General features: G+C 46.3%; 1 protein-coding gene and 1 pseudogene across 1 annotated transcript; both read right to left on the bottom strand.

The window, feature by feature from the left end:
* Positions 1-1,670: 1,670 nt before the first annotated feature.
* On the bottom strand, positions 1,671-11,231 carry LOC136473692 (binding partner of ACD11 1-like; annotated as a pseudogene).
* A 6,401-nt stretch (positions 11,232-17,632) lies between these two features.
* LOC136473691 (oligopeptide transporter 4-like) lies at positions 17,633-18,906 on the bottom strand. Its single transcript, XM_066471336.1, has 3 exons — positions 18,715-18,906; positions 18,432-18,614; positions 17,633-18,310 (listed from the first exon to the last, which is right to left on the bottom strand). The coding sequence occupies exons 1-3, from the start codon at positions 18,904-18,906 to the stop codon at positions 17,747-17,749; spliced, it is 939 nt and encodes a 312-aa protein (XP_066327433.1). The 3' UTR covers positions 17,633-17,746.
* Positions 18,907-19,087: the final 181 nt, after the last annotated feature.

Raw genomic sequence — 19,087 nt, 5'->3', positions numbered from 1 at the left:
GGTAACCTTAATCTTCGTCTGTAATTCTACAAATGGGGGTGAGGACAAAACTACTCATCAGCAACCCTAACAAAAAGCAAAGAGGGGATAAATGGATAACTCATGGATAATGCACTTCACAATGACATGAACAAGGCTCCCCTCCATACTCCTTTTTCCAGTAGCGGAGCAAATAGCTTTTGAGAGCCTGGGCAATTTTCATTGTGCAAAAAGTATTCGGTTAGTAAATTACGGCGCTCTTCTTTCGTATAGAGAAAATTTTCTTTTAAAAATCGCCGATGAGCCTGGCCGGCCGCCCGTGGTGGCCGGGCGGTGGCTCCGCCACTGCCTTTTTCCCTTAAAAAAGACAGGAGCAAGGTTGAAAATAAGCAACTAACATGATTTTTTCGAAAAGGCGGCAAAAGCTTTGACGCGGATTTTATTAGACGATATAAAAATAAAAAAAAGAGCAAATACAGCTCCCTATTTACAACCAGCGTCCCCTGCTAATCAAAACGGAAACCAGCAAAACGGCAGAAAAAACAACTGCGCGAAAGAAAACAGGTAAAAAGACTGAGACTAGGGACACTCCGAGAACAAGAACCCTGGCCCAACTGGAGAAGAGGTCTACTGCTAGTTCGCCGTATTATGAATTAGAGCCATCGCCAAAGAAAACTGACTTATATCATCTTTGCACAAACTTGCGACTTGTCTTGGGCTCAAACTTTTTTTTTTGGAAAGTTCGTCTATTCCTCTCTTGCCAGATATTCCACCAAAAATATATTATGATCCCGTCGAAGCGCCGTCTTTGATTTTTGTTAACTTTTCTCCTACATCTTCGCCAGTAATTATGAAGCGACCCAGTTGTGTTTATGGAGCTGAGGTCAGTTAAACTGAACCATATCTTGATCAACTCCCACACTTCCTTAGTGAAAGCGCAATCTTTACACAGGTGCGTTGGTGTCTCTTGATCATTTGCACATAGTTTACATATGGGGTCATCCGTCCATCCTCGCTTCATCAAGTTGTTTGCGGTCAGAATTTTTTTGTGCATTAGTGTCCATGCGAAGAATCTGTATTTCGGTTCCGTCTTGGCCTTTCAAATTGGCATAATTTTAAGCTTGGAAAAGGTCCCCTGAAACTGAATTTCATAAGCGCTTTTTGTTGTGTACTCTTCACTTTCTGTCCAACGCCATCTTATATCGTCTTCCATATTGTTGATCAACTGCGTATCCTTGATGGCCTCCCAAAGGTCGACAAATTCAGAGACCTCTGCCTGTGAATTCGGAGGATATATGTGGTCAATCCATCTGTTAAGCAACTAACATGATACGTAGTACTTCTAACACTGATGGTAAAATAATTCATCACAAAAGGAAAGAAATATAGAAGACAACTCAAGTTGCAGCTTCATGAAAATAATATTCAAAGAACAATAAATTGTTGCTACTACAATTTTATAACCTCTATTATGCTCGAAAACGACATTTAAGGATGTCAAATTCAACAGCAAGAGCTGAATGAAACTATCATTGCCTGAAAACAACACTGAAGTGTGGAAAAATTAGCTGCAAGAGCTGAACAAAACTATCATTGCCTGTGAATAATTAAGCAAGAAGGATGACAAATTCAATAGAAAGAGATGAAATAAACTATCATCATCACCCCTAATCTATATTTACAATAACATATCATAGAAAACACTCAGCAGAATCAGGCTTCTTGGGATTGTTGCTAGAGTTCCCGTCAATAGTGGACATGGTGACCGGAATAGTGACAGGGCTTCCTGGGACATGGGTCTTTGCAAATTCACCTTCGGGTTGCTTATGCTCGCGCTCACTTTGCTCAGTCATTAGAACGCTATCATGAACATTGGCCTTGGATACTTCACTCTCGTGGCAGCTAGGATTCTTCTCAGCTGTCTCGGTGTTTTCTTGCATGTGGGCTACTGCAATTTCACCCTCGTGATTTTTCTGCTCCTCTGTAACCATTTTAGAGTTACCTTCTACATTAGTCATTTGATGTTCACCCGCTTGATGCTCATTCTCCTGACAAGTCATTTCAGGACTATCTAGAATAAAGTTGTTTCTAGAATCATCTTCATGACGCTTGGACTCTTGCTCATCCGCTTCAGAGCTTTCAAGCGAATCAAACTTGGTGGTTTCACTGCTCTGATTGGCTCCCTCCCTCCCACTCAGCCATCATCCTTTCCTTTGTCTTCGCGCTAACATCGGTTGTTGTGGTTGCAACCTTGTTGTAGGCATCAGTTACCCATGATGCACCTGTAAGGATATATCTGTTACTCATGATGACAGAACTAGCAGTAGAAACAGTCTGTTCAGCCGCAGCTAATGCTGACTTGGTCTTCTCTGCAACCTGGTATTTCTCATCGATTTCCTTCATTTTCTCATTCACCACTAAGGTCCCGGTGCTGAACTTCTGGCTTAAGCCCATTGTCCTGTCAAGGGAAGCGACTTTGGCAGTTGCAGTTGATGTGAGCTGATGCTTTTCATCAAAAGCCTTTGCTTTTTCAACGGCATCCATGCCAAGAACAAACCCTTTGACGATTTTTTTTAAATTTTAACACTTTTTAGAAATTAATTTTAAATCTAACACGGTCATTTTTTTTAACTAACACTTTTGGCCGCGCCTATTTTCCTGACGCGGCCAAATGCCTGTGCCGCGCCAAGGCGCGGCCAAATGCCTGTGCCGCGCCATGCATGGTGGCGCGGCAGAGGGCTGACGTGGCGGCGACCGGAATCGCTAACCGCTGATGGGGTAGGGCCTGCCGCGCCACCGATCTTGGCTCGGCACTGCCGCGCCCTGATCCGTGGCGCGGCAGAGCCGAATAAAACCCCCACCGCGTCCCGCGTCCGCCAGTGGCCGAGCAGCCGTCGTTGCCCGAGCAGCGCAGCAAGGCCGCCTAGCCGCCGCGCCCGCGTCCGGCCACGCCAGCCCGTGGCCGAGCCCACCGTCCGCCACGGCCATGTCCGCCAGCGCCAGCCAGCCAGCCCGCCGCCGAGCACGGCACGGCCGGCGCGCCACCCCCTCCGGCCACGCACGGCGGCTGCCCGCCGAGGCCTGCGCCCGCTCCTCCCGGCCCGGTCTAACGCGCTGCAGCGAGGTACTACCCCTAATATAGTTAGTATAGTTAATGAAGTTAGTAAAATTATTAAAGTATAGTTAGTAAAATTAGTTAGTTTAGTTAGTATAGGTAATATAGTAAGTTAGTATAGGTAGTAAAGTTAGGTAGTTTAGTTAGTACAGTTATTGAGTTTAGTTATACATTGAATTTAGTCTAATTAGTTGTTGTAGTTAGCCTTGTATAGATGTTAATATTAGTTGTTGTAGTTAGCCTTGTATAGATGTTAATATTAGATTAGTTAGTATAGTTATAGTTAGAATATGTATTAATATTACTATGGACATTACGTACGACGATTTCAACGACTTGATGAAGTTTCTTAAAATGCTTTTGCAGATAGATTGTTGTGTTAGAGTTTTGTATGGAGAAAGTGTTAGGAGAGAAGATGGTATGTTTGAGAATATGAAAGAAGAATTGGAATGATTTGATGAACCTCCTAGCTTCAACGACCTTTGTGTCCGTTTGAATGCAAAGTTTGGCGGCGATTTCACACTGAAGAGGAGGTTTGATACTAGGAAGACTAGGGCACACTATGCCCTCATGCCCTTGCGCGATCCTACTCACTGGTTCCGCTACACTAGGGTTGTCCAAGGTTCCAATGTGCCTATGGCTGAGGTGGTGGTGGAGAATGGGTACAGGATGCAGGGTGTTCAGGACGGCCCGTCCATTGATGGTTTTGGAGGCAATGACCAAGAATTAGGGGTCAAAGGGGAAGCAACTCATGATAACATGGATTTGGACGGTCAGTTGACGCAGGAGCAGTTTCATTCAACTGCAGTAGGTTGTATAAGCAATGACTTCGATGTGAAAGATTTTGAACGGGAAGAGGAGGAGCAGGAGGAGGAGGACAGGATCGGTGATGTAGTTAGCAGTGATTCAAACGATTCTGATGATGACCAAGAAGGTACAGATGCTATGCCAACACCGGCTGATGCCATGCCAGTACCGGTTCATACTATGTCATTACTAGTACCAACTGAGATTTTTGCATGGTGTCCAGGTTCAGGGTAGACTAGTCACAAATTTGGCTGCAGATGATACCCCCTATGATTTATGAGCCAGAATTAGTGAAGCGCAGCAGTATATTCCACCACCACCTTACACAGCGATTGAGTTTGAGCAACTAAGATCCAAGAACGTACCTTTCAGGGGCGTTCCGAACTATAGGGATGTCAGCATGACGGATATGGCAGTTTGTGACACCGGTCTCCGGATGTGTAGGAATTCATTATACAACCATAAGAAAGAAACCCTTAGGAAGGGGATGATATTCAACACAATGTCAGAGATGAAACTCTTCCTTCAGGACTATGCTGTGTACCATCATAGACCGTACACCATCACTCATTCGGACCAGGTGTTGAGGTAGCATGTGATATGCAAAAACAGTTGTATATGGAGGTTAAATGCACGAAAGAGACAGAGTGATGGCAAGTGGAGGATAACTAAAGTTATCGAACCCCACACTTGCCTAGACAATAGGGGGAAGGAAAATCATCAGCAGCTCACTATACGTTACCTTGCTCGTCGTATATTGGGGCTCATCAATGACAATAATGACATCTCGGTGTCTTCTTTACAACAGTCCATATCTGAATTTGTTAAGTACAATGTGACATACGGAAAGGCTTGGTGTGCTAAGCAAATTGCTCTGGCGATTCGATGGGGTACTTAGGAGGAAGCGTACAACAGGGTGCCCCGCATCTTATGTGTAATGCATAACTACAACCTTGACTTGAAATGGTTTGTGGACACTGGAGGGGTATTTTTTTCAGGACTCATTGAGGCATGTCCTCTATCGTGTGTTCTGGTCGTTCGCGCAAACGGAACATGCATTCCAGTTTTGTCAGCCAGTCGTACTTGTTGATGGCACTTTCCTGATAGGAAAGTACAGGAGCACCTTGATGATGGCTACTACTATTGATCCTGAGGACCAGATAGTACCCATGGCTTTTTCTTTGGCAGAGGGAGAGAACAATGAATCGTGGTCATGGTTCATGCGGCTTCTACGTGTGCAAGTGCTTGGCCCAACTCGCACTATATGTTTGATCTCGTACTGTCACACAGGGCTTCTTAATCCTGCAGTTGAGCATATAGATGGGTTCCCGCCTCTAGTACATAGATGGTGCATGAGACACTTTACCACTAATTTCTGATGGCGTCAGCGGAAGCAGGAGGTATGTGACAAGGTAAAGGCTCTATGTTGTATACGTATAGAGCACCAGTTCAAGGAGACAGAGAGAACTAGACAAGATGGTAAATACAGCGAGAAAGGCTTGGTTAGAGGCGCAGATGGAATAGAAGGCTCAGTGGGCGTTAGCATATGACGAGGGGGGTTTCAGGTATGGCATCATGACCACTAACTCCTCGAAGTCATTCAACCGTGTATTCACTAGAGTTTGATTGTTGCATGTGTCTGGAATTGTTGAGTTCTTCTCTCATAAGTGCAACGAATATTTTCTGAAGAGGTGGGAACTTGCGCAGAGGAATATAGCTGAGCAGGGGCGTTTTGGAAAGGCCGGAGCTGAGCATTTGAAGAGGCCGAGGAATTGGCCAAGTAGCACACCGCCGAGCCATATGGACCTCGCCGCCATATTTTTAGTGTATGAGGCAAGGGTGGCACAAGCTTGTGCGGCGAACGTTATGGTGGACGAAACTACCAAGTTGATCTTGAAAAGGTAGAGTGCAGCTACAACGTCCCTCAGATCATGCATGCCCCTTGCTCTCATATGATCACGGCCTACAGGGTTCACAGGTACAACTATGAGGATCTACCATATATGTCACCCTTGTATCTTTGTTCGAACACCTTTAGTATTTGGAAGATGAGCTTCGAGCCATACCTTGACCCGACACAGTGGCCACCTTATAATGGTTATGACTACATGCCGCATCCGGATCTAATGAAGGTAGGGAATTGTAGGAGGAGGAAGAAGCGACTCAAGGGGGACATGGACGCTATAAGAGGGTATGACAAAGACATGTACGGCGGGGGAGACTTCAATGAGACCCGTGGCAGGAATCTTTGCTCCATTTGCAAACAATCTGGTCACAAGGCTAGCCGGCATAGAAGACGAGGGCAGCAGTCATTTTATATTGTGTTCGTATTGCATAACAAGTAGTTCAAATTTTGCAATGCTACATAATGTTAATTTGAATACTCTAACCCTTTGTTTATCAATTTGTAATAGGATGGCCCCTCCCACGCCGCACCAGTTGTACCCCCTTCTTGAGGTGGAGTACGACGACCCCCTTCTTCCACTGGATGATGAGGTTTCCAAGAGGCGTTCGAGGGATCCTTATATTCCTGGGACTTAGTTCATTACGTCGAACTTATGTCGAACGAACATTGTCGTCGAAAACTTGCAGACTCATAAACCAATGAAAATGTTATGTGGCAACTTGTCATCCATTTATTTGCTTCATGTTCGTTTCAACTTGCGCACGGTCACGGCAACACTTGTAGTTTTGTACAGCACCGACAACAACTCAATTGAACCTAGATGTTGTCTGTCCGCGTCACTACCGCGTCGTGGACTCTGGCGCGACAGAACCTGGGCTATGGCGTGGCCGAACCAGTGGGCTATGGCGCTGTATTCGAGATAATTTCATCCGATTACGTTCATTTTAGAAATTTTGAACGCATGATACAAACAGATGTGATCACTTAAGATTGATCATGGGTAATCTGAGTACATGATACATAGGTACAATACATCAATAGTTCAAATGGAATATAAGACAACACAATAGAATTTCTACTACATAGCTACATTGATCATTAATAAAGCATGGAACTAACAAACAGCGCAATCAAAAACCCTCAGTCAGAAACATACCGAGTAAGCAACTCATCGTCCGAGTACCAATCCTCAACCACAACCCTGTTGCTATGGCTAGGCTCACCTGCATTGCCCTGATCTACCTTTCGCCTGTAGTAAGCGGTCTCCGCTTCATCTACGGGCTCTGTGGCCTAAGTGAAGAATGTGTCGTCATCCTCCTCCGTTTGCAAGCCTGCCTCTGCTAGAGCGATGAGCTCGCTCAGTCTGCCAATGTCATCCTCAGCCTCCTCCACCTGTAAGTCCGCCTTTGCTAAAGCGATGAGCTTGCTCAGTCTACCAGTGTCATCTTCAACCTCATCTGCCTGCAAGCCTACCTCTGCTAGAGTGATGAGCTCACTGAGTCTGGCAGTGTCATCCTCATCCTCGTCCCCCTCATCAAACAACACAATCGGTGATTCAATGGTGCAACCAGCTTGCTTTCTATGCTCATCTAACTTCTTTTCCTCATACCTTGCACGAGCCACCTCTGCAATATGGTCCTCGCTGTATCAAATCCCTTCATGTATAAAATGCAATCAGTTAGCAATGCGACTATATTACATTTAAAATCAGATAACGAAAAAAGGCTTCCAAGCACTCACTGGCACATAATAAAACAACATGCTCGTTCAAGACCTGCATATGTACTATTATCTTCTCCCTTGCCTCCTTCCTTGCCCCCTCCACCTCTAATGTCATCCGTCTCTCCAATCTCCATTTGATAAGCCTAATGTCGATCGGGTTACAAATATCGTGTTGTCTAGCAAACTCACGCATCTTGTCTTTATGATGTTTAACAAAAAGGTTGACGTGGTCAGGTCCATATCCCCTCTTTCGTGCAATTACTTGCTTCCCCTTTAGTTCATCCAAGAACTTAGCTTGACCATCATAACATTCCCACCTGCATTTCCTAGTGCTATGTTCAGACGATAAATTATATCATATATGTCTTAGCAAAAGAAACAAAATACGATTTTATGATTACCACAAAAATAACCAACCTCATCATAGTCAATCATATGGCCGTAATAATAGTCTATTCCAAGCTCCGAAGGGACTAGACCGTAGTTGGATTTAATACCACATTCGCACTTGACTGATGGTGCTTTGTAAATTAACCTTCTTTCTTCTTTTGCTTTGCTTTTGGAGGTTCTTTGGGTCATTTGTTCTTAGGACCATATAACCACTCCTTGAAACGACACTTCGTCATTGAATACACTTAAATAACGTGACATTAGTACATGACACATATAGCTCAACATTTCAACACATACACTTTGCACTTACTTCATGCTTGTTTGGACACATAAACTCCAACATATTGTCAGGGTTTATCACGGCTCGGTCTCCGTAATGGCACAGAGGAGGTTCCTCGAGTCGTCTAACTGCAGCTAAGTGCTTCTCCTTAGCCGTCATCGGAGGGGGGGTCAGGGGGAGGTGGAACCCACCGCTCGAAGTGCTCTCGTGGATGTCGCCCTCTCCACCAATCGTCGAAAAGAAGGTACCTAGGGTCAAACTTGTCTGCACCGTCGATCCATTGAAAGAAAAAGCACCTCTCATGGGCCTACACAACAAAATTCCAACAAAATATTAGTAACCTAGTAATACAAATGAAGAAAAAAACATACGGAAACAATTACTTACATTAAAACGACTGCATGTGTAGAAGCAACGAGCTGCTATGTCTGGATGTCTCGATTGAAACACGTCGGCCGGACGACCACAGTCACAGTTAGGGATAGGGAGTTCAGGAGGGACGGTGGCATCTTTGCTAGACTCGTCGGGATATAATTCTCTAGGACAACCTCGTTTTCGCCATAACTGCTCCTGAAACAGGTCTTCCATCTAATAAAACGGTTCAAATTAAACATCAATCAAAACAACGCAAATTAATGTAAAATATAATCATTTACAATGCAACTAAAATAATATAACCGACAATTATAGCAATAAAAAATACATGGTAAACATACTTCTAACTAAATAATTAACCTTAACATTGACAAAATCAAACTAATATCTTCCTTCAAACCGTAGACCATAGTTCCCGAACATAATTTTCCTCCTAACCTAAACTCCCACTGATAATATCCTATCCACCATTCAAACGAAAATAAAATGTGTGTCATTACCTTGAACGAGGACGAGGAGGGAGGGAGGTGGCCGGGGAATGGAAGGGAAGGGAGGGAGGCGGCAATGGAGGGCCAGGCAGGGGGCGGGCTGCCGGCGTTCGTGGCGCGGCGGCCGGCGTGCTCAGCGGCGGGCTGGCGAGGGCGGACGCGGGCGCAGCGGCCAGGCGGCCTTGCTGCTCGGGCAACGGGACTGGCCGCGGAGGTTTTATTCGGCTCTGTCGTGCCAAGATCGGTGGCGCGGCAGAGCCTTGCCACATCACCGGTCGCGATTTCGGTCGTCGCCATGTCAGCCCACTGCCGCGCCACCATGCATGGCGCGGTACAGGCATTTGGCCGCGCCAGGGCAATAGGTGCGGTCAAAAGTGTTAGTTTAAAAAAAACCCGACAATGTTAGATTTAAAATTAGTTTCCAAAAAATATTAAAATTAAAAAAATCCCCTTTAGGTAGCATAGAACCTACATTATCCTCAGCCTTCTGAAGAGCGGATTCCATGCCACCGGTGTTTTTTGACTGGTAATGCAGTTGGTGGTATTAGGAGTCTTAGCTTGTTGAAAGCAATTTTGCAAATGGGAGATTTGAATATGACATGGTTCTACTACCTCTAGATCAGCTAAAACGGACGCAGGTAGCTTGTAATCGGTGGCTGGTGTGATGATGACAGCCATATGTTCTATAGTCGCTCCCTGCATTAAAGCATGGATTTGCATAATAGAGTTCATAAGTGTAGAAAGGTTACCTTTAATACAAAGGACAAGATATTATGTTAGGTAAAAGACAAGAAAATCACATATAAGATGGAAATATAATACTTAGAGACCAATAACAAGAACACATCACACACGACAGTTTCATGGAAGAAATCATATATGCAACCTGTATATTCGTATTCAGTTCAGGACTCAAATCTAGAAAAAGAGAACTATTAGTAGTAATCATTGCTTTCATTCAACAAAATTAGTGTATAATATTAAATTTGCAGGCACTTATTTCATAGGTAAAGTGTATGAAGATGATCATCATCATAAATAATTTGTAGCAAAGACAGTGGAAACTAATGCAAAATCCTACAGTATACCGTAAGAAGCATAGCCCTCTCTGCTCCTTGATTGTCTCTGAACGTGATGTAGGCAAATTGTGACCGCTCATCACAACTGCAAAAGCATTCCTGGTCAAATTATGCATTGCATGTGTTTATACTGATGATATCCTGGAGATGATATGACACTAACCTTTGCAATTCTACATGTAGTCTCTCACCAGAAAATGAAAAGAACTCACTAATATCTTGCTCTGATGCTTTAAGTGAGACATTGTGGACTTTTACCGTGCCTGTCATGGTTGCCTTTAAAAAAAAAGTGGGACAAGACCATGCCTAGTAAGTGGGGTGAATACACAAGGAACTTCTATAAGAATATAAGCCATATTTAAATTTTAAAAAGAAATGTCCTGTTCGTTTGACTGATAAGTCATGGCTGAAAGTACTGTTGGCTGATTTGTTGTTGAAGAAAAATAATATTCGTTGACTGAAAAAGTACGGCTTATAAGCCAAACGAACAGGACGAAAGCAATTGGCGACAATTTTTTTTTATGAAACAACGGCTACAAATGGCCAGCAGGCATCCAAATACGGTCTACAATAAATGAGCTGCTGATGAAATGTTGCGCGCTTGAGCAGTAGTATAACTGTATAACCTAAAGCCATAGCCCATGACACGAATCGAAGAGAACATAGAAACAAAGTTTTTAGGAAATCTAAAATGTCTGAATCTACCAATGTACATGGTTGAAAAAATCAACGCATTGGCAAACAAAACAAATGAACAAGATTCAGACAAGTGCGCCAGGATCCCCTAGAGCATCATCGATCAGCTACACATATCAATCTGCAACCAAGCTAATCCCCAAATGCAACATAATCACGAAACAGCCAAAGAGAATAACACGCTGAATTTTGCATCGGATCGGAAACACACACACACACACTGAATCGACAAGAGCAGGAACACCAAAATCTGCGTTCTCACCTCCACCTCCACGGATGCGATTGCGATCCCAACGGCCTCGCCCTGTGTCTGGGAACGCGATCGAAGTGGGGTGACAGAAATGGAACCGCCTCGCGCGCATTTTGCTGCCGGTTTCGTAGGGGCTGGTAGGAGAGCAAGGCTGATGCCTAATTCTGGAGAGCGATGACGTGGCTACGTCAGGTAACACATGCTCCTGGTACGTCAGCCCATTTTTTTTTCATAAGGCCTGTTTGTTTGCCTGCATTAGGGTGGCTGGTGTGGCTGGTTTAGGCCAGGACTAGCTGGGGCAGGTCATGTAGGTGCAAGTGCAACCTACTCAATTCAGAGTTTGATTTGGTAGCCTGTACAAATTGATACTAGTTACCTTTACTGAAAACATGTTGTTCTCATTGGTTTCAGTCACAGCTTATCAGTCAGCCAACAGTGTTTTTCTTAAACAATAAACTAGCACCATTCAACTTTATCAATCCAGAAACCCATCAGCGAATAGGGTGATGATAGCATTACCGCCCATCTCTCCTTTGCTTGTCTCATTGGCATTCCATCAAACAATTGTCGGCGTGGGCAAGTTCACCTCCGATGGCGTGGGAGCCATGCAGCGCGGCCACACCCAGCTGTAGCCAGGTTGGCCCCGCCCACGCCGCACTTGGGCAAGGCGCGCCGGCAGCCATCCCCAACACCAAAATCCATGGCCGTGACGGCGCGCTCTGCTCGTTGACGTGCCGCCGCGCCACCTCCACGTCCATGGCGGCGCGCTGCGCAAATGGGTTCGTCTTTGCGGCACGGCCGTGACCGGGCGGCGGAGGCGTATCGTCGCCGCGAACCTTCGCGGCACAGCCGCGCCCTGGCGACGGAGGTGCGACGGCGTCGGACCTCGTCTTTTCACCACGGCCGTGCTCGAGCGGCGGAGGTGCGGCGGCGGCGCGGCGTCTCGCCCTTCATCTACGCGCCGCTCTCCTCCAGCGCTACAGCCGTGCTCAGGTGGTGGAGGGCGACGCCATCGCTCCCATCGTCTTCGCACTGCGTGGGGACTGGGGACAAGAAAGAGCAGCGGTGGCTGAGAGCCTATCTAGCACTTGGGCCATGGAGGCAGCCAGGCCCATAAAAAACGAACTTCAATTTCGTTTCTCTGGGCTCTGAGGTGCTTTCTGTCCAAGCTACCAAACAAGGCCAGTTGCAGCCCACCGGCCTGGCCCAGCCCCTCGACCAGGCAATCAAACAGGCCCAGTGGCCACCCTCTCTCGCTCGCTCGCCATCTTCCTTTCGCTTTGGAGTTTGTACCCCCACGGCTTCCAAACCAAAGTTTTAAATCTAAGAGATGCCTTTGTTTCAAAAAAAAAAAATCTAAGAGATGCAGTTTTTAGCACTGAGAAAAGCTGCGCGCTAATAGCGCCATTTAGCCGGCAATTTCCGCTAAAGTGCAAATCCTGGCCCAAGAAGCAAGCCGGCCCAACTGGACCAGAGACGAGGACCAATACGTAACCCTAGCTAGTCAGCAGACACGCATCTCTCTCCAGTATATCCAGTATCGAGTGCTCGCTCTCCGGTTCCATAGAAAAGAGGAGCGGCGGCGCACGGTGGCTGTGCCCTTCAGCGGCGGCGGCGGCGGCGCGGAGGCGACTGGCGGCGGCGGCGGGGGTCGAGAGGAGAGACCGGCGGCGACGACGACGCGGAGGCGACCGGCGGCTGCTTCGAGCGGAGAAACCGACCGACGGCTTTGGAGGCAGCTGAGCGTGGAAGCACTACAGTAGCAGCAACAACGGCGACACCATGGCACAACAATCTCGCAAGCTTCTTCTCACAGTGCTCACATAGTCACATCCTTCCTCTGCTCAGCACCAACGGTGATGTTTTCATATTTTGTTAGGCTACGATGTACTCCTATGAATCGGTTATGAATCAATTACTAATGCTTATCAACTTATGCCAAGGTTTTTTAAAAAAAACCAGCTAAATGGTTTAGCTGCAGCTATCCCCAGCTATAACTGTGCTTAGCCGCTGAAGAGGCTTAGCCGCAGATTTAAAACCTTGTTCCAAACCCTCTCATTCCAGTCAGGCGGTGCGACGAGGTGAGCACGGCAGCGGATGGCGAAGGGCGGTGTTGGCAGCGGGATGATCTGGGCGACGGCGGAGGATCTGGCGCGGAACCGTCCGGTGGTTCTCTCTTTGTACCGGCAGATCCTTCGGGCGCTAAACTCGCCGGAGCTGCCGCTGGGGCACGCCGCGCGGCTGGCAAAGAAGGCGGAGTGCCGAGCCATCTTCCTCTTCGGCGCCGAAGAGGGGTCGCTCCACAACATCCGGGACCTCGTCGAGGCTGCGCGCCACACGCTCGGACTCCTCAACCGCGGCCACCTCCCCTAGCGTGAGGACTTATTCATTCCTCGCGACTCGCGAGCCGAGCTGTTCCCAATCTTCATGGGTATCTCTTATCTCCCAGCTTCCTTTCTATGCCCATTGTAATATATTTAGGTCTGCTGCGTGCCGGTAATGGCTAAATTGGTGTCATCAGTCATCTGTTCTGATAAGCTGTTATTCTTACTTGTTTCCTGATGCAGACTGCAGAACAATACTGTAACTAGCTAATTGAAACCAAAACCTCTATTTTCTCCTTAATACAATGATACGGAACACTCTTGCGTATTAGAGAAAAAAAACTAGCTAATTGAAACAACAAATTTTTAGTATGAATGAACTGTCACTTGAATTATTGAAAAGCTGCTGGTGGTCTTCTTAAATTTGAGGTTTGAGATTGGGATGCATGGTTTTTGGAGGTGTTCTTCGAGATTTAGTAAATTGTAGCACTCAGGAATTCTACAACCAACTGCATTTAGTCTGTAGCACTCAGGAATTATAGCACTATTAATAGCATGCTTTTGTGTAACATCAAAATAACTGGAGCCTCGAATCATTGTAGTTTGCACTGGTGTTTATTTCTTGCCATTTCTGCAACCAACTGTATTTGACATACCTGAATTCTACAGCACTATCATCGCTAACTTAACTAGAATGTGTCATAAGTTCAATACTAGTCTTGCAGCCATTTCTTGGGATGTACTATGTTAGACTCTAAGGCCCTAGCCTAGAACATTAGTACTTCGGATAGTTATGATAGATTAGCTGGACATTAGTACTTCGGATTCAGATATAATGCATGCATCTTTCAGTTTACAAGCTACATATAAATCACACTTTTCATGTTGTTAGTTGAGAAGCCATACTTCCATGAAAGGGATGTGTGATTGTGGCAGCAATTGTGGTGAAGCTGAACCCATAAGAGAGTACAAATACAATATGCTGAGGTTGACTTTGCCAGGCTTCCTATATCAGTTCATATCAATCTCAAACTTCTTGCTCACTATGGATGTACTGTCATACTTCCTGCCATTTGCCGTGAACAAGTCTGAAGAGAAGATGGGAATGCCTGAGCGCTGTACAGGTGGAGGCCCCAGTGTGCTGTGGACACAACCAGGTAGATGAATAACACAAGGCCAGTGAAGATGTTGATGGTGGCGAAGGAGCGAGATTAGCAGCCGGAAGAGAGGAAGGTCGAGACGATCGACCAGTCAAGCGTGAAGGCGCTGAGGCCAAGGCCCTTCATGCCGGAGCCCAGCTGCTGTGCCGAGTGCCGTCAGTGACTTGGAGAAAACCCTGCACACACCCATGAGATGGACGTCAGATCCGGGAAGAGGTGGCCTGGCACCACGAACCAAGGAAAGCTGCAGATGAGCGCCACCACAAAGAACTTGAAAGGGAAATCTGGCGCCAGCCCTTGGGGAGATCTTCCTTCTCGTGCATCTCCCTGGCTCACCACAATCGGTTGTTTGCAATATTTCTGTATGTGAAGTATACTGTCATGAACACATGCAGTGTGTGCTAAAACAACATCACGCCGTTTGAACCAGATTGATGTCCTGGACCTGGATTCGAGTATCTTGTCCATGCATCAGGATTTGTTTACGTCATCTACTCATCTAACATTCTCTCTGTCGCTTTACTGAGCACTGGCAGAGTGGCAGGATTATTGGCATTTCGGCAACGCAAGGTGTGCGGCCGGAACAGCCGAACAGCTCGGCGAGCTGAGTAGAGTTTGGGGAGCAGGTTCATTATCGGCATTTCGGCAATGCAAGGTGTGCGCCCGGAACAGCCAAACAGATCGGGGCGCTGAATAGAGTTTTGAGAGAGGAACGACGGAATCACAGAAATTGACGTGGTAGCCCCAGTTGCTGTCTACTCTTGTTGCAGTACTCTCCATCATGGTGCGGTGGTCGGCGGCGTCAGTCGGGGCTAAGAGCATCTCCAAGTGTTCCCTAAAAGTTTCTCCTAAAAATTCCATGTTTCCTAACTCTTAAAAAGGTATTAGGAGAAAAAAAAAATAGGGTCATCTTCAATAGTACCTAATATTTCACTTCTAAAAAATCAAATTTTAATCCCACGAGTTTTTTTTGTGGTACTTTTTTTTCCGGCGCGAAAGTGTTCCTGGTCGTGCAACCCTACACTGCCGCCGCCTCCTTCCTTCCTCGCGCCCTAGCCTGCAGTCCCAGCCGGCCATCTAGTAGTAGCATTCAGCACAGCGCAGGCCATCTGTATCATCTAGTACTAGTAGCATTGAACAACAGTGGCATGCAAGCAAAGCCGGTCTAGTCAGGCGCCCAGAATAACAGTGGCATGCAAGCAAAGCCGGTCTAGTCAGGCGCCCAGCAGCAGCTCATTGCAGGCAATCAGCCGGCAAGCATACAAGCAGGCAACCTTTCCACACAACAGCAGCAGACGGGCACGCAACCACGGCCTCCCTCGGCTGCGCAAGGACAGGCACGGCCGCCCGCCAGCGGGACTCGGCCGGCCAAAGCCCGGCATCAGCATCCCAGGGGCGGCCACTGGCGGCATCTGCTCGGGCAGGCGCGGCTACGCCAGCCATGGCCCAGCAGGTGACGGCTGCCAAACCCTAGCACCGGCAAAACCAAGAAGACGACAACGTAGATTGGGTTCAGCGATGGATTACCTCCTCTAGACGCCGCCGCCGGCGATGATATCCTCTGTATGGCGGCACGAGATGGCGCCAAGCTAGGGAAGAAGAAACCGCGCCAAAAGACCGTCACAGGAGGGAAACCGCTCGGGAGGAGAGGATACGCCACAACGAGGACGGCGCGTAACTTTACGCGGATTGAGGGAGTTTTTCCTAAGTCCTAAAAATTTAGGAATATATATTAAGAGTCGTTGGAGAGTGGTTTTTCTAATCTTTCTAAAAAATAAAGATTAGGAGAATGTTTAGAGAACTCTAAACTCTTGGAGATGCTCTAACTAAGGATGAAAACGGAAAGGAAATATCCCGAACCGAACCGCATCGTTTTCTACATTTGACCCGAGCGAATTCGTATTTTCGGACAAAATACGGAATACTAAATTCGAATTCGAAATTCAGAACACCAAATTCGAAATCGGATCGAATTCGGTTTATGCTTTGTTCGACCGATTTCTACTTTTCTACTTTTAATTCGGAATATCCCGAATTCGAAATTCGGTTTCGAAATTCGGTTTAAACCAAATTTGACCCACTACAAGTCCAACCTTAGAAAAATTATATCTTTTTCATACGATCTCGGATGAAGATGATTTTGATATGAAAATTGTAGCTCACAACGAGATCTACAACTTTCTAGTTCTTAGTTTTTTCATTCGATGTCTTGAAGATGTTCAAAATAAATAAATAAAGTCAGCAATATATTAATCGCGTACACGCGCTTGTTATCTTAAAAAATCATATCTTCCTTACGTCGTGTCAAATGGAGATATTTTTTTAAGAAAGTTGTAGGACTTGTTAATTATTATGTACTTGTTAATTGTTACGGGTCAATATTTCGTATTGATTTTTCGTATACCGACTGTGTTCGACATAATTCCGCTCGAATTAGTTTGTTTTCGAAATTTTTGATATTCCGTAAGTTCGAGTTCGTTTTCGTGTCCGGCTTTACCGCTTTCGTTTTCGTTTTCGTATTCAAAATGTAGAAGTAGAAAACGGTTGAGAGGTTTTTCGACCATTTCCGACCGTTTTCATCCTTAGCTCTAACCACCTGCGTTGCGGCCGCACGGAGCAGACGACGGGGCTGGCGAAACAGTGGCCTCCAGCGCCGAGGAGCAGTTGCTCCACAACGTCCGGCTTCCAGGACTTCCTCTAACCTGCGTGCACGCCACCTCAAGCGAATGTGCTACGAATTGATCCCATGAATATATCTCATCTCTTTCAGCTTCTTAAACACTATGCGCTATCGTAAGGCCCGGTTCACCATTGTGTACATGAATGGGCTAAATTGTGTAGATGAATTGAAATTGCAATCCAAATATTTTGAGGCGCGCGTGGTTTGGAGGGTATTATCATACGATGAGTAAAATTATAGCATTTCAGGAACTAGCATGCCTTGCATTGCCCCAAATGATCAACCTATTCACATTGTTTTCTGTAACTGAAACGTACATGAGAATATGACCTTTACACACAGGAGAAGTTGCATTACACTCCACATATATACCACAAATCTATGGCAACGCAACTGGAATTGATCATTGCTTAACTTGCAGCTGTACCTTATTAAGACATTAAACTCCGAGCTTAGAATACTGGGCAGACGCCATCACCCAAGTCCACTCCTTTAGCGGTAGGACACTTGGCAAGAGGGCAGTGCTCTCCAGCAGTCGATACTCTTGTTCTGCATGGTCAGCGAAAAGTACAGCGCCACCCCCATGAATGCAACTCCGGCGTCAAGGGCAGCGGAGAGAATGTAATTGTACCGTGTCCACCACATCTTTCGGTACCGGAACACGAAGAAATTGAAGATGGTGCCAACAAGCAACCATGAGTTATAGTTCACAGCCGTTGCTGGAGGCATGGCAGCTGTTGCACCAAAGACCGGAAGATTGATCAATGGTATCCACTTATGGTTGGGGAACATCCTATGGAAACCATATACGATAACTGGGCCTGCTAGGCCCATGAGGAAGAACCAGTTGAGGGCGCCGTAGTTCCCTTCTGGCCCAAAGATGCGCCTTGGACCAACAAGGCCCCAGATGACTGATGCGTCGAAGAATACACGATCACTAGGACACGTCCAAGGGCTGTCTGCTGGGAGTGAATCCGAGCAGATGCCGTGGATGGAGCCGAGCAGCCACCATGCCGTCCCAATGTTGACCATGCCAGCCACAATGGTACCAACAAACTAAGTAAATACAGGACATGTTGTTTCTTTTATACATGTCACCAATTCATTTACAATAAGAATGCTTGGTTCCTGTTCACTAAAAAAAATAAGAATGCTTTGTGATTTTGATTTGTATTACCTGAACAAGGAACATGGACTTCGGAGGGATCTTCATATAGTGGCCAAGCTTGAAGTCCGAGAGGAAGGCAACTGCCTGTTGCATACTCATGTAGCCATAGGTCTTGAAGCATACATTAGCAATGGGATAGCCCGGCTTAATCAAACCCATGACATACTCGGTGATCACATTCAAACCAGGTGACTGCACACGGCGTTTTAGAATGCATGACAATACCTCAAACATCTGTCCTTCCTTTTTTATTTTCTTAAAAGAACATAGAACACGCAAACGTGTTACTTGCCTGGTTGATTGTCGTAGTGATGATGCTGATGGGAAGGGTGAAGATGAATGCCATGCCACACGCGAAGATGAGGCCCCACCACTGGAGCTGGACCTCGTGGTTCAGTACAGTACAAAGGAGGAGGGCCACTGCAATTGATAGAGCCATCAGCGAATGAAACCACCACGCTGGGATGTCACTATACTTCCTCATAAGCTTTGTGTGGACATCAGGTTTCTCCTTCTGCGATGATTTGAAACGTTGGTAGATTTCTCTGCATACTTCCTCATAGGCAAGATCACGTAGAGAAAGAGCACGTAGCCGAAGAAGATGTTGACGGTGGCGAAGAAGGGTGAGATAAGTGGACTGTAGAGGTAGGAGGAGACCGTGGACC

This window comes from Miscanthus floridulus, chromosome 8 (genome assembly GCF_019320115.1).
Source record: "Miscanthus floridulus cultivar M001 chromosome 8, ASM1932011v1, whole genome shotgun sequence".
NCBI classification, from domain to species: domain Eukaryota; kingdom Viridiplantae; phylum Streptophyta; class Magnoliopsida; order Poales; family Poaceae; genus Miscanthus; species Miscanthus floridulus.
Note: the sequence above shows the minus strand (reverse complement) of the source record. Positions and strands in the feature narration are given on the sequence as shown.